Source organism: Monodon monoceros, unplaced genomic scaffold (assembly GCF_005190385.1).
Source record: "Monodon monoceros isolate NGI ecotype Baffin Bay Population unplaced genomic scaffold, NGI_Narwhal_1 Super_Scaffold_12, whole genome shotgun sequence".
Classification (NCBI taxonomy): domain Eukaryota; kingdom Metazoa; phylum Chordata; class Mammalia; order Artiodactyla; family Monodontidae; genus Monodon; species Monodon monoceros.
The window spans coordinates 129,517,072-129,533,711 of record NW_021703768.1 but is presented as its reverse complement, the minus strand read 5'-3'; the positions used below and the strand labels follow the sequence as shown (position 1 = coordinate 129,533,711).

General features: G+C 43.1%; 1 protein-coding gene across 2 annotated transcripts in view; it reads right to left on the bottom strand.

Moving 5' to 3' along the window:
• Window positions 1–16,640, bottom strand: part of GRIA1 (glutamate ionotropic receptor AMPA type subunit 1) — a 306,294-nt gene that overhangs the window by 132,945 nt on the left and 156,709 nt on the right. For both annotated transcript variants that reach the window (XM_029218125.1, XM_029218124.1), the window contains exons 3-5: window positions 10,825–11,064; window positions 7,187–7,371; window positions 1,836–1,889 (exon numbers count right to left, since the gene is read on the bottom strand). In XM_029218125.1, coding sequence (XP_029073958.1) covers window positions 1,836–1,889; window positions 7,187–7,371; window positions 10,825–11,064 — 479 coding nt within the window. The remainder of the gene's footprint in view (window positions 1–1,835; window positions 1,890–7,186; window positions 7,372–10,824; window positions 11,065–16,640) is intronic.

Genomic DNA, 16,640 nt, shown 5'->3' with positions numbered 1-16,640 from the left:
CCAGGGATCTGAGGCTGGAGATCCACCCAGAAAGAGAGACAGAGCTTAAGAATTAGGCAAGGTGTTTTAGATCCTGCCATTTTGACCTTTACATATACCCAGCCCCTGTGCCTTTGTTCTATTAGTGACCTTTGTTCCAAAAGCAAGTAGAAAGTATCCATCTCTTGTTCAATTAATAATATTACTCACAGGAATAATCAACACAAAATAACATCGCTAAAACTGAGTGATATCATTTGTTATAGACAAAAGGTAAAAATCACACCTTAAAGGAAACACCGAATCATAAAGACAGGCCAGGATAATAAGCTAACTTTGTAGAAAAAGCTATCATTAAGGAAATCTGACAATTGCTCAAACTGGCACATGGCAAAATTTTTTATTTATTAAAATTTGCTGGAAAATAAATAAATTCAAAAAAAAATTTGCTGGGAGATGCAACCACTTTGGGAAGCAGTTTGGACTACAGTTTTGACTGTTTTGAGTTTCTCAAAATATTAAACATAGAGTTGCCATGTATCCTAGTGATTTGACTCCTAGGTTTATGCTCAAGAGAAAAACTTGTAACAAATGTTCGTAGTAGCATTATTCATAATAGTCCAAAAGTGAGGACAACCCAAGTGTCCATCAACTGACGAATGGATAAACAAAATGGGATACATCCATATAATGGAATGCTATTTGGCAATAAAAAGGAATGAAGTACTGATTCATGCTACAACATGGATGAACCTTGAAAACATTATGCTAAATGAAAGAAGCCAGTCACAAAGGACCACATATTCTGTGATTCCACTTATATGCAACATCCAGAATACGCAAATCCATAAGGATATAAAGTAGATTTTGCTGGTTGCCTAAGGCTGGAGGAATTTGTGGGGCGATGGGGAATCACTGCTAATGGGTATGGGTTTCTTTTGGGGGGGTGATGAAAAAGTTTAAAAATGAGATTTTTTTTATGTGGTGATGGTTTCACAATTCTGTGAATATATATAAAACCATTGAATTGTATGCTTTAAGTGGATGAGCTGGATAGCATGTAATTAGCTCTTTAGAAAGTAAGACAGGCAAAATAAAATTACATTTGGCTTTGGGAAAAAACTACTGGCAATATCAAACTTCATGATTAAAAAAGTAAGAGGAGCAAAACATGACGCAGGAAAAACAGACTTGTCAAAAACGATGGTCACAAAAGAAAACTCATAATTGTGCATGTTGCTAGGTAAAATTTAACATGTACAAAAAGTTATTTTATGAGTCAAGTCTTCATACCATGGAAGATGATTGCACCCAATAAAAATAACTGCAGCACATAAAAATGAAAATAAAATTTTTTTTTAAAAGACAGCTTGTTTATGCCACATAAAAAAGGGAATAAAAACTAAATTGACATAATATTGTTTATGCTGTAAAACTGTTTCTGCTTAAAGATCTGTCAGCGCTAGCATCATTATGATTTAAACATTTATATTTATAAACAGTAAAACTATCACTGGTGTCAAAATGGAAGGTCAAAACCAGTGGGGTCAAAACATTTTGTATCATTCAAAGATGTGGTGATTTTGTTCTTATTGCCAAGTGGCAGAGCCGATTAAAGCTGGAATTGTGATGACTGAGGAAGGCCTGCCCACCAGCAGGGTCTCTTCCGAGGAAGCTTAGAGGTTCACCTTGAGTGTGCTGTGGTTTGACAAGCAGGGATGTGAAGGGGAAAAGGCAAAGCTTGGAAGTGCCCCTCCCACCCACGCCGTTCCCTCCAGCCAGGGACCACAGAAGCAAGCCGGGCCCCAAACACAGAAAGACCCACCATTTGAGAGCCTGCAGTGTCCTCTACTCACCAGATTTGCAAGGATATAGTGGTAGCCAATGCCGTTCTTCTCCAGCTTTACAATCTACAAAACACAACGAGAGGGGATGCATTAATCATACTGACAATTAAAGCTACACCAACAATGACCAGCAATTAACACTGAGTACTGAAAATGTGCCCTGTTCTATCCTAAGTACCCAAACTACAATATCACAACCATCCAATGGTGGTGGCATTGCTGATATCCGTGTTTTACAGGTGAGGAATTGAGACTTAGAGAAGTCAAATAAACTCCCTGAAGTTACCCAGCTATTAAGTGCAGATGTAAGACCTGACATCAGTTTTGCCTGATTCCAGGGATAGAGTAGTGGTATCATAACCCCAAGATCCAGGCTAAAATGCTCACTTTTTTCCTTCTTCCATAAAGCCTTCCCATACATAGTGGGAATCTTATGTTGTATTGAATTCCTTGTCACTGTTACAACAACATCTGCTGCTTGGGTGGACAGATGGGTGGACGGGTGGAAGGACAGTCAAATGGGTAGGTGGATGATCCCACCCCAGTTCTTGAACTTCAAATCCTTGAATGGACCATATTCAGATACAGTTCCTTCCTTCCCTGAATTTTGTGCCTTCTTCCCTAAACCCGTTGGATACTCAGACATCAATGAGCCATTCAACCCGGAAGCTGGAAGGGAATGTCAGGATCATCTGGTCCGGCCCCTCACTGTACAGATGGGAAGTCCAGGCCAAGAGAGACGAAGTGATGTGCCAGCTCCCACAGCAGTATGGTAGCAGTGTCAGGGCAGGGACCTGGCTATTGTGAGCCTTTCCACATGATGCCTGATTCAGAGCCAGGGTCCCCGAACACCCGTCCATCTTCAATGTGCAGACCAACCCTAATCATTGCAGGCAAGAAAATATTTGTAGAAAGAACTACCCAGCGGTTTGCTTGGGCATCCAGACATTCCACCCAGCAAGGAACAGCTAAGACCGCAGTCCTTGGTTTAGTCCTAGCTGAGCCTGCAAGTTAACTTGATCTATTTCTTTATTATTATTATTTTTTAATCGTCAAATTGAGGTTAGTACACCCTGCTCAGCGCCTCTCTCCCCGCACTGTTGCAAGGACGCATAAAACACATGAGAAGCACTTGGGCTTCTTCTCTAACTGAATGAAATTTCAAGGTTATTAACACCCACATTCAGATATCTCTTTAATTGGATGTATGTGCATAGCGGCTCACATTTTTTTTATGTAGGGAATAATTAAATGCAAGCACACACAATGAATGCTCTGAAACAGTGGTTAGCATGTGAAATTCCAGACTATAGAGTGCCAAGACTTTTGGGATGATAGTTTTATTAATAATTCTTCATTACTTTTTCATTTTCTTGTCAAATGATTTTTTGCTCTTTCAACAATGAGATACCTTTATGAGAAACCTATTCAGCTTCTAAAAAGCACAAAATAGCAAATAGAAGATAGTTTGAAACCCAGTGCATCCAGGCAATGGATAAGAATAGTCCCTGCAGGATGAAATTACAGGTTGAAACATAGGAAACAGCCGATAATTAATGACTTTTGACCAATAAAAATCAGTAATTTCATATGGTTTGACCTAACACAAACCGTCCAACCCATCTACTCACCTACCTACCTGATGGCCTAGCTTCCCTTTCACAAACATTTATTAAGTGCTTACTATCTATCAAGCGCTGTGCTGGAGATATAGTGGAAAGTGAAACAAGCATGGTGCTTGCTGTCCTGGAGGTCACAGCTTACTGGGAGGAGACCCATACTTAAACAGATGAAGAGATACAGGTACACAGGGTTACAAACTGAGAACGTTGTTATAAAGGTAATGTACACTTGGAGTCCACTGCCTCACTCACCCCATCTCTTCAAAGCTCATTTCCACTGGATTGCCTTAATTCACAATCTTTGTGTCTGGAATGCCCTTTCCCATTCTCTCTAACTATTCATAACCTTTATGGCTGATCTCTAATCCCAACTACTCTGTAAAGCCTTCTCTGTTTAATTAATTCACTCAACAAATATTTATTGAACATGGGCCACATGCCAAGCTCTACGCTATGTGCTAGGGACAAGCTATGAACAAATGAGGCAAGATCCCCAGGCCCTCACTGAGCTGAGTTGACACTTTAAAAAGGGAGCCAGATGGTAAATATATAAACAGATAAATGAACAAGATTTCAGCAGGTGAAAAGCACTTTGAAGACAATACAACAGGGTAAGGTGATGGATGGCCTGGTCCTGGTGTCCCTCATCCATCTCTAACTCATTCTGAACTTAATGACTGTATTACATAATTAAGTGTCTTATATATTGATAAAGCATTATATTCTAATCACCCTTTTCCCTGCTCACGAACCTTCACTGGCTCTCCACTGTTTACAGAATAAACCCCAGACTCTTTGGGGTGGTTTCGAAACGTGGTCACAATCATGGGTTCATCTCCTTTTCATTGCCTTCCAGTAAACAATTGACATCCTCCACTTGGCCTCTTAAGCCCCTCTGTGAACCTTGGCCCCTACATGCCCTCTGGGCCTCCCTACATGCTCTTACCTCCAGCTTAAAGGCTCTTTTCCAGTCAAAGGCTACCTCTAGATATCTAGACCCATCTCACATTTGGGATCTTAGAGCATTCATTGATTCCCTATTCTTCGCATTCATTCAAGAAATATTTACTGAATACCTACTAGGTGCCAAGCACTGTTCAAGGCACTGTGGATGCAGCAGGGAAGAAAACAAAACAGAAATCCTAATAGAGCTTATATTCCAGTCGGGGCACTAGAGACTGAGACAAGTAGTTAATTCCCTATTTGGAATTCGGAATCATTGTCTTCCTTCTCAGGTTAGGCAGAACATTTGTGTTAGACTGAAAAGATCCCAATTACTGAATTGGGGTAGTCTAGGATGATGCTAAGATGTCAGAATGCAAATCAGAAGATGTAACTTTTAGACTCACGGTCATTGTCACTAACTAGTTGTCTGAACTCAAGACAAATCATTCAACCAATATGACCGTCAGTCATCCCATCTGTAAAGCATGAATGCAAATGGTAGATCAGGTGATTTGTAAGATCCTTTCAGCATTTGGTCTTACTTTTCAGAATAGAAGAATCCAACGATTAAAAAAGTTAATACACTGCAATCTAAAATATTCATGCAAACAAGTTCCTTCCTTCCCAAGCACAAGTTTGTCCTTTGACAGAGGGAGTAGCTATAGACAGCACATGTGCTGAAAGTTGCATTTTTAAAAGGTTGGGCCCTGTAGCCCGACCAAGATAGATTTGACTTCCTGCTTTCCTTCTATGTGAAATCCCAGGCAAGTGTAATGTCTTGTTTCTTCCTTTATAGAATAGGGGGTCTAATAGAAGCTGTTTTTATAGAGATGATGTGAGGACTAAGTGGAATTATACATGGAAAGAGCTTGGCATAGTGTGTGGTATATGGTAAGCACTCAGAAAATAGTACCAACAGCTTTATCTTTACTATGGAATAATACAGCAGGAGTCATCAGCCTTTAAGAATACCAACTTATCGTTCAACACTATCTCTACCTCCCATCTCATCTAATCCTTTTATCAGCTCTGTAGAACAGGGGCCTTCATTCCTATTGTACAGATGGGTACACTTATGCCAAAGAGGGAGTGACTCGAGAAAGCAGTATCATACCCGCAACAACTTGAATGAATCTCCGGGGAATCATGCCAAATGAAAAAAGCCACACCCCAAACATTACATACTGTGTAATCCCATTTATATCACACTCTTAAAATAAGAAAATCACAGAAATGGAGAACAGGTTAGAGAGTGCCTGAGGAAAGGGAAAAAGAGAGGGAGAGAGGGAAGCCAGATGAGGACAAAAGGGCAACACAGATGATCTTTATGGTGATGGAAACGTTCTGTACCTCGAAGGTATCAATGTCAATTTCCTGGTTGTGATATTTCACTGTAGTTGCTATAGTTTTCTAAGATGTTACCATTGGGATAACTGGATATGTGGTACATGGGATCTCTCTGTTATTTCTTACACACGCATATGAATTTGTATCTCAAAATTAAAAGTTTAACTAAGAACACAAAGCAAAACAAAAGAAAACCAGTACCAGTTGGCACTATGAATACCTAAAATAGGTAAATCCTTACATATATCACTTTCTGTGGGGCCGGCTCTATTCTAAGTGCTTTACATGTATACATAGATTCTTCTAACCCTCACAAGAGCTCTCTAAAGGTAGTTATTATCATCATTATTATTATTATTATGCCCATTTTAAGGATCAGGAACCTGGCCCAAGCTCACAGAGCTAGCAAATATTAGAGCTGGGGATGTGAATCCCAGGCAGTCTAGCTCCAGGGTCTCTACTTTGAACCAGTACTCTATTCTGCTTTACTTAACTAGAATTCCAGTCCCATGACTCCAGCTCAAAAAACTCCCATCTCAATGGAAACAATTTTTGCTGGTTTCTCTCTCTGAGAGGGAAGCCATATCCGCACTTTGTAAAGTAGAACACAGAGTTAACGCCTCAAAGAACCCCTGACTTTCAAAATCTCTCCTATTCAGTTCCCGAGGCCTCTGAGCAATTGCTGAGCTGGTGCTGAGATTCCCTGTGGGAGCCCCAGGGGTCTTGAGGGCCATTAACAAGCTCTGTCATGTTGTCAAGTACTTAAAACTGCCATCTTTACTTGTATAGCACTGTTCAAAAACGATTGCGAAATCTACTTCCTTGCTAGCGCATCTGAATACACAAATATAATTTAAAAAGACAAGTGACCTATCCAATGACACATGCTTTACTTCTGAGAACTGGAGGAACCATGGCTTAGAGATGTCTGGCTAAAGACTACTGAGATTACAGTGCCCTTTCTTGGAACGGACAATCAATTAATTGCTCAGACACATGGATGTGTTCCAGGAAAGGGAGATGCCTGGTGCCTCCTTGGACTCAAAACTGGTCAGTGGGCCAAATGGATGAGAAACCAAATGCTAGACCAGTGGGTAACAGAACTCAGAGCTAAGCCAGGAATCTGGCTCTACAGGTTGTGATAGCAGTTTACAAACTCTAAAATGCAATGTATTTTGCTTTTTAACAAGAAAAGGAAGCACTGGAGGTAAGTTTTCGGTTAACTGATCCGAGAACCATTTGAAGTCCTGCGTGAAGGCTCCCACTGTTTGCGCTATTTCGTAACATGGCAGAATTAAACTGTATGAATTACAGAATGTGAGAAGGCAGGCCTCTGGTTTCATCTAGTCAAGAACTCTCTTTGTAACACCAAAGGCAAATGGTCACCCCGCTTGCTCATGAGCGTCTCCCACGCCCACCCTGAGGGCACTTTGCTGCACTCACTACCTGGCCCAGGATAGCACTGAGGCGCTCGGATTCACAGTCCACCACCACCAGCCTCTCCTTTTTCTTCTCCAGGTCCTGGAAGAGCATCCGGTACCCCTCCTCTGTGGTTGTCAAAATGTTGACGGCTGTCACCTGCCAGTTCTTCTCGGCCGCTGTGTCTAGGACTTTCTGCAGGACGGACAGACCTGGAGGTCGGGTGAGTAGGACAGAGAGGTGGCAGTCAGGATCCACAGGCATCACCCCACTTCCGCCAACCCCGCTCCTCCACTAAACTCAGCTCCAGCTTGCTCTTTGCAAGTCTGAGCTCACCGAGGTCAGGTTCTGCGTCTGTTTTGTGTTTCTGTTTGCAGAACATAGCACGCAATAGAGTCAGTGATCAAACATCGAATCTGAGGCTCAGATCCTGGTGCTACAATATACGAGTTAAATGATCTCGTACGGACTAATTCACCTGGCTACAATTTAGTGTCTTCAGTAGTAAAAGGGTGATGTTAGTAATGTCCACCTCGCACTGTCATCATGAGGGTTGAATGAGAATGTCTCCAGCATGGCAAGGGTTTTATAAACATTGATTACTCTTAGGTGTTTAGCAACTGCTCATTAAATGTGCTAATGTGATATCTAAACAGCACCTGATAACTGTCAACCACGTTTACGAGTGTTCAGTATACCTCAGTACCTAGTGCGTCGCCTGTCACACAGTAGGTATTCAATCAATGTGTACTGAATTAAGCTACTCTCTTCTCATTTATAGCTAAATGATAGAGGAATCCATTACTCAATACTGCTTTGTTTCATCTTTGGGACATAGATGGTGTATTAGTTTCCTACTGCGGCTGTAACAAATTATTGTAAACATAGTGGCTTCAAGCAACACATTTATCATCTTATGCTGCCAGAGGTCGGATGTGTGGAATGAATCTCCTTGAGCTAAATTCAAGTTATTGGCAGGGCTGGGTTATTTTCCGGAGGTTCGAGCGGAGAAATTGTTCTTGCCTTTTCTTTTTTTTTTTTGCGGTACGCGGGCCTCTCACTGTTGTGGCCTCTCCCGTTGTGGAGCACAGGCTCAGCGGCCATGGCTCACGGGCCCAGCCGCTCCGCGACATGTGGGATCCTCCCGGACTGGGGTATGAACCCGTGTCCCCTGCATCGGCAGGCGGACTCTCAACCACTGCGCCACCAGGGAAGCCCTCTTGCCTTTTCTGATTCTGGCGGATGCCCACTCTCCTTGGTGTATAGCCCCTTCCAGCTTCAAAACCAGCAGTGACTGGTTGAGTCTCTCACATTATACTCTGACCCTGACTCTTTTGCCTTCAACTTGCACACTTAAGGACCCTTGTGATTACACTGAGCTCACCCAAATAATCCAGGATAATCTCTCTGTTTTTTTTTTTAATTAATTAATTTTTTTTTATTTTTGGCTGTGTTGGGTCTTCATTCCTGTGCGCGGGCTTTCTCTAGTTGCGGCGAGTGGGGGCTACTCTTCGTTGTGATGTGCCGGCTTCTCATTGTCGTGGCTTCTCTTGTTGCGGAGCACAGGGTCTAGGTGCATGGGCTTCAGTAGTTGTGGCTTATGGGCTCTAGAGCCCAGGCTCAGTAGTTGTGACGCGTGGGCTTAGTTGCTCCGCGGCATGTGGGATCTTCCTGGACCAGGGCTCGACCCCATGTCCCCTGCATCGGCAGGCAGATTCTTAACCACTGCGCCACCAGAGAAGCCCATCTCTCTGTTTTAAGGTCAGTCGATTAGCAACGTTAATTCCATCTGTAACCTTAATCCCTCTTGCCATTTAACACAACATATTCACAGGTTCCAGGAATTAGAACACAGACGTCTTTGGCGGAGAGGGGAAGGTCATTATTCTGCCTGCAACAGATGGTTATATCATATTTCACTCTTGCATTATTAATCAATCTTTTGCACATATATCATTTCTGTCTTCCAATAACATTGCTAATCCCTCCCATAGCGACCAGTATGGTGCCTGGCATAAAGAATCATCTGTAGATTGATTCTGTTGTTTCTTCCTTTTTTTTTTTTTTAAAGTATAAGGTTGGTGTGCTTAAGTCTCACGTTTACTGAAAGTTTACTATGTGTCTGGCATTGCCCTGTTAGCTTTCCTGTCTTCAATTCACTTAATTCTCTGAGGTAGGTACCGTTATTATCCATGTTTCACAAATGTGGAAATGGAGGTTCAGAGAGATTTAGTCATTGGCCCAAGGCCGCACAGCTAGCAAATGGCAGAACTCTGAGTTCAGAGTTGTGAGGTAGGCGGAGCCCCTTTGAGTATGGGCGCTTTGCTGACTGACCCCAGAGATGATCCTCTATAATGAAAGTTACATTTTTCTGTCTATGCCACTTCCAGACCTCAAGCCTCATTATGCCACAAAACTGACCTGAAATAGCCCTTCTGCAGGTCGTCCTCATAATGGCTGCTTGTCTGAGAAGGGAAATCATTAAAATAGAGAGAAGGGAAAATTGAAGAAAATAGAGTGCTTCTGGCCTCTCCTGCCAGCTAATTCTCATTGAATAACGCCTGCCTAACTCTTCCTGAAAAACCATTTCACAAAGCACTCTCCTATTCAGAAGTCTTCTAAGCCTCCCTAAAGGCAAACTTCTATAAAACCTCCTTTTTGCTCAGGGCAAAATTCCTGTGCCTCACTTTCCAGACCTTGTATGATCCATTTATTTATTTACAACAATAATGACTGAGTTCTTACAGGACTATTTAGTATACCAGGGGAAGGTAGGACAGTACAACAGAAGCAACACAGGAGTTAGAAAAAAGAAGAGAGTTTGCATTTAGAAGGTCAGGAAATAGAGAAAGTGGTGTTCCAGTAGGTTGCAAAAGAAAGGAAGAGTTTGCATATGTAGATTTGAGAAGGGAAGTGCCTCCCAGAAACTGGAATTGTTTGAGTCAAGATGCAGAGAAGAAAAAAGTATTGGAAACATTTAGAAAATGGAGTGGAAAATTCAAACTTTAGGTGGAGGCAGAATTAGAAAGGCCTGGGAAGGTTGCTGTTGGTGCTGGTGATGATGACGGCGGTTTACATATATAGAAGACCCTGCACATTGATTATGTTGTAGGCACTGTACAGGCCCTTTCTAGTCATTGTCTCATTCAGTCCTCACAACTGTATGGTGTAGAGACTGGTTTTATCTTCATTACAGAGATGAAAAAACGAAGGAATAGAGAATTTTATCCCCATTACAGAAGTGGTCAAACTGAGGCAGAGAGAGCTTGCCCAAAGTCAAACAGCTGGAGAGGAGGGAACCTAGAATTCAGATCCAGGTCTGCCTGACTCCAGAATCTATGCTCCTAAAAGCCATGTCATGAGCCATGAGCCATGAGCCATGAGCCATTCAACTGAGGTCCTTGGGCTTTGAGGCTGGGCTCAGGAGCCATGGAAACTTGGTAAGCTGTAGAGTGACATGGGGTGTTAAGACGGTTATTCTCTCAAAGGACGTGTTTCCACATGTGAGTTATAGATTAGTTACCAAAAATTCAGTTCACAGACATAAAACATTTCTGGATCATTCCTCCATGATCCCTGCCTTTCAAGAAGGCAGAGAGGCACCATTATTCTTCCTGCTGATAATTTTCTCTTCATCCCTCCACAGTCCCCCTCCCCTGGCTTACCCCGGTCAGCATCATAAATGTAGACAAATTTTTGCCACTTGTAATGGTCGATGATACTGATGAGGGCATCCTGCAGCTCGGGACGCAGCTGAAGGACAAACTGGTTGGATGTGTCAACAGGAAAGCTCGGTGTAATGAAGCAGACGTGGAGGGCCCCGCAGAAGGACGTCAGCATGTTGACAGTCCTCCGTTCATAAAACCCAAAGATGGCATAGACTCCTTTAGAGAACTGGGAACAGACTGGAAGAGGAGAAGAGAAAAATTAATGGATAGAAGATACTGCAAACATGCTGTCAGGTGGCTCTAAAACTAAATCATCCACTAGTCTATCCATCCAACCCATCATCCATCTGTTATCTAGCCATCCACCCATCCAACAGATCCATCACTCCATTCTTTCAACCCACCAATCTGTCCAACTGTCCATCCATTTTACCCATCTCTGCATCCATTCACCCAATCATCTGTCCAACCCACCCATCCGTCTGTCGAATCCAATGTTTATTAGGTACCAATTCCATACCAAATGTTGTCATGGTTATTAATTATAAATGTATGCAAAGCTGTTTTGTATGCTCTTTCACTTTATCTGTACAATGCCTTTATTAAGGTAGGAAAGGGATGGCTGGGTCATTTTTTAAAGGGGAAAACCAAGGCTCAGAAAGTTAAAGAACATGTCCAAGGTAGCACAGCTAGACCATATCTGAGTTAGGCAGGTATCCTGAACCCAGTCCAGTGATCTGTCTATGACACTGCCCATCACGTCAAGGCAAAGCATAAGATGCCTTAGGAAGAAGGACTGTCAGCTTGCTGCTGATACACGTTTAAGAAAACAAGATTTTCCCAGCCAACCCTTAGTTTTCAGTGTACATTTCTCTGCTGATGTTCGTCTTGTGTTTGTACATCCTCCTGGCTGATTTTTCAGCCCCCCGCCCCGCAGTTTATCAGCCACAGTAGTAGCTTAGCTGTGTGAGCATCCCCACAGGAGCTATTTTGTAAGATCCCAGTGCAGTTACCAGTACTGGTTTGTGTTCGGTTGCGCTGCTGGTTAGAATATAATGCTAAAAAGTTAGCCCCAAGGTTATGGGGCTAAGTCCAGGTAATTCAGCTACTAAACTTCATTATAATATGTGATACAGGATAAGGGTTCATAGACTTTGCCCCAGTCAAGTGATCAACCCCAATGCCAACCCCAGTGCCTGAAAATGACCATCTTGATATGGACGGTGAGGCAGACGAGTCATCCTCATCACAGTAACCGTGTTTTAGGGTGCTCTGCCATATATGGTAAGCTGTTTAGTTCTCATCACAGCCCTGTGACTTTGGTATCAGCAATTTTCTTATAAGACGATAATGTTGATATTCCTAGATCCCCTCTGCTCTCTTTACCGTATCACCTGCTTCCGTGACCCCGTGCTGCCTTTGTAGATGGGCTCTCAAATTACGCTCCATGAACACTGCCCAGATGTGTTCCATGAACATTAGCCCCGCAGAATGCTCCCTAACAAAGAAAAGGCTTCTTTGCTCAGAGAAATTTGGGAAATGGTGCAAACCCTGTCCTCCTCTTGGAGTTTCAAACTGCATACCAGCTACATAAAAGATTGAGAGGAATCTTGTTCAACTTTAACACGGATTTTCTCAAATCCATACGCCCCCAGGACCCGTTGTTGGTGAATACTTTTTAACATGTTACTGATTCACTGGGCCACGCTGCACTAAAGAATGCCGTTAGCCACTGGGACCCAGTTGCCTACTGAGTCTCAGTTCTCAGTCAGTCCCTAGACCCTCCCTTCATGTCCCTGAAAGATAATCTTTTAAAGACTGTAATGGAAGCATACAAGTCATCTGTCTAACTTCCAGGGTAACCCAGCATACCATCTACAGGAAACCTGGCAGGTGCCCTTTATTGTGTGTGTGTGTGTGTGTGTGTGTGTGTGTGTAAATTTAATTTTTATTGTATATTGGAGTATAGTTGATTTACGATGTTGTGTTAGTTTTAGGTGTACAGCAAAGTGATTCAGTTATACATAATACATATAACCATTCGTTTTCAGATTCTTTTCCCATATAGGTTATTACAGAATATAGAGTTCCCTGTGCTATAGGGAACAAGTAGATCCTTGTTAATTGTCTATTTTATATATAGTAGTGTGTATATGTTAATCCCAACCCCCTAACATCTGCTTGCATACTGAATTACTGGGCATGCACTGCTTCTCAAGGTGCCCAGTCCATTGACTGACCACTCTTTGAAACCAGAACCTCATATGCCTGCTCTTAACCCACTCCACGGCCCTCCTGGTATCCAAAGGTGGCCCTCACAGACTTCAGCTTTATGGCATTTGGTTTTCAGTAGTGATGTTCATCCTCCACCTAGAAACCAGAGGGATCCTTTTAATTAAAAAAAAAAAACCCAAAAGAACAAAGAAAACACACTGTTTCCCTTCCTTGTGCAAAAACCTCTTACAAATTTTGAGGTTTCCCACTGCACACAGGAAAAATCTCCAAACATCTGACCATGACTCAGAGGCAGAGTGACCTGTCCCTTTGCCCCCTCCTGCCTCACACCGCTGCCCTCGCTCCCTGCTTAGCCACCTGGCCTTTGTTCTGTGCCTCCGGCCTCCACACTTGTTCTGCCCTGGAGACTCTGTGCTCCACCTGCAGTGCTCTTCCCTTACTTCTCTGCAATGCTCACTCTTTTCAGCAATTTTATCTCAACTCAAATCTCACCTCCTTGAACAGGACTTCCTTCGTCACCTCTTCTAAATAGTGATTCCACCCTCCCCTCAACCCTCTATAAGTCTCTATCACATCCCCCTGTCTTCTCTTTCATGCTTGAATTATTATTATTTGAAGGTGTTTTCTTTTTTACTTGTATGTATCTGTGACTGTTCCGGTCAGTGTTAATTCCCTAAAAACAGGGGTCTCATTTATGCCCCAAAGCCAGCATAACGCCTGGTACATGGTAGGTGCTTAGTAAATGTTTGTTGGATGAATGAAGAGTGCTTGACGAGAGCACTGCACTAGGGAATGAGGAGGAACCATTGGACCACCCTGGACCTCTTCTTCCCCTGTTCTGGGTAGGCATCTCCTGAAGTAGCTATTTATCCTTCACTACTCGCACTCTTTTCTCTTTCACCCTAACAAGGACGCTCCAGCCACTTGCAGCCGACAACAGGTGCTGTCTTTAAGTGTCTATTGTAATTGCCAGAATCAAAATTTCCATAAATATGGATTTCTCCACCAGGAAGCATACACTGTATATTATTCTCCCTGTGTTAGATATAGATTTGTCAAAAAGCACAATCCATCTTACCGGGTGAGGTGTGTATGGCGAGCACATGAACCCCGTTAGCGTATTATAATATGCTCTCTGCGGTATTTTTAGGATCTTTACTTTCCATGCTGCAATGAAATATTATCTGGGGGGATATAAATCTCATGTTCCCGATCTATTCCCTGACGACATCTACTTGGTTTCACACCTTTAGTTGGGTCTCTGGGGCCCTCGTGGCCAGTGTTTCTTGCTGAAACTTTAGAAGTAGAGGAGGAATGGGTAAGATGGGGTGGAAGAAATGGGCGCAGATAGGCACGATCGAATCCTTACACACACGGAGGCCAGGATGTTTCCCCCGTCCTTGAATTATCTCCCCATGTTTCCCTTTTGCAAATCTCTTTTCCCTTAAATTGAGTGTGTTATCCTCTAAGGCCAAGCGGGTACGTTTAACCAGAGCTCCCGAAAAGAGCATGGCTTGGAGGTAGCCTGGCCTGGATTTACTCAAGTGGACCCTGGTCCTCCGAGTTGCTCAGCATTTGACCTTCAATCTGGCTCCTCATTTCAGCTAAGCCTGAGCAGCAACAGTGAGGGAGAGGGAGAGACTAAGAGTCTGTAGGCCCCAAGGCCTGTGGGAGAATGCATAATTGGTTACACGTTCAGAAATATAATTAGTTGTAGCACATTTCTTTAAATCTGTCACAGTAAATATTCAATTAGAAAAGATAACTTGGTCTCGTAGAAAAAGTACTAGATTAGATGCCAGAAGACATGGAGGCTTCTCTTTTTGGTTTTAGCACAGCACAGTATTATGTGACCTTGAGCCAATCCCAGGCTCTCCCTGCGCCTCAGTTTCCATCTGTAAATTGGTGCTTTGAACCCCGTAAGAGTTAACATCTCTTCAGGCTCCAACAGTCTACGTTGTAGTCTCAGTAGTTGAAAAATATTCACTGATTGAGCACACTTTGGTTATTTGCTGGTCAGACTTGTAGCGACCTCCGGTGCAGGTTTTCAAACCTAGAAATCAGATAAAGGCTCTGAGTTCTTGGATCCGACTGTAATAGAATCCTAGCACTAAATCCAGGTGCATTCAGAGTGTTGAGTTGTATTTAAGATACAATTTTTAATGTGATATAGGTGAGTTAGTTACCTAGTAGAGAGTAGGTGAGAGAAGGCAAATCAGAAAGGGGGCTAGAGGTGGAGCCTTGTATTGTCAGGTACAGCAAGCCCGAGGGGAGAAAAGGGAACACTGAAAAGCAGCCTCTTGCAACCCTGCTGTGTACTGGTCCAGTCAGACTCGCAGGCTGACAGTGAATGAGAGTAGGTGGGACTGTGTGCGTGTTCTCCATTTAAGACAGCAGTGGTGCATATAGTGCCTCTGATAGTAGCAATTAGGAGCTGACGTTTGAGCACTTACGAAGTGCCAGACATCGTGCCAAGGACATTCCCGTGCATTGACTCCTTTCATCCTGTGAGGTAGGTTACAAATTGGGAAGGGCAGGCCCGGGGCCAGCACAATGCAAAGCTGAGTTCTGAACTCCACCAGTCAGACCACAAGGCTTGAGCTCTTGACTTCTGTGATTTGCCACCCCTTCCCTCCCTCCAACAATATTGGAAAGAAACAGTCATGGCATATGGGACAGCTTCAGCTTCTAGAAAATCCTCTCAGGTAGCACTCTGCCTGCCTCTGTTGCCAGATCAAGACGCATTACTGCATTAGGGTCTGTTGATGTTAAAACAAAACCTAGAGACTATCATACAGAGTGAAGTAAGTCAGAAAGAGAAAAACGAACATCGTATAATATCGCTTACACGTGGAATCTAGAAACATTGTACAGATGAACTTACTTGCAAAGCAGAAATACAGACACAGATGTAGAGGAGAAACGTATGGATACCAAGTGGGGAAGGGGGTGTGGGATGAATTGGGAAATTGGGATTGACATATATACACTACTGTGTATAAAATAGATAAGTAATGAGAACCTACTGTACAGCACAGGGAACTCTACTCAGTGCTCTGTGGTGACCTAAACAGGAAGGAAATCCAAAAAAAGATGGGATGTATGTATATGTGTAGCTGATTCACTTTGCTGTACAGCAGAAACTAACACAACATTGTAAAGCAACTAAGCTCCAGTAAAAATTAATAAAGCAAAACAGGACAAAACTGGGTGGTGCTCGATGCATTCCCCTCTTGCCGCTGGGGATCATGCAGAGCATATACACACACATCTCTCCTTCTGTTGGTCCATACATGTGTCCATCCACCCATCCATCCACCTCTTGACATCCAGCATCTACCACTCGTGAGACTCCGTGTTAGGCAGTGGACATGCAGTATTGAAAAAGGCAAGCCCCAACTTCGACGTCACCTTGACAGTGGGAGAGGCCGACACCGAGCCAGTCAATTACACTTCCCTATAAGTGTTGTGGCAGGGATGAGGTCGGGGTTCAGGCAGAGCCACCTAAGCCCAGCCTTTGGGGACCTCAGAGAAGGCTTCCAAGAGGAAGTGCCAGCTTTGACCTTGAAAGATAATTG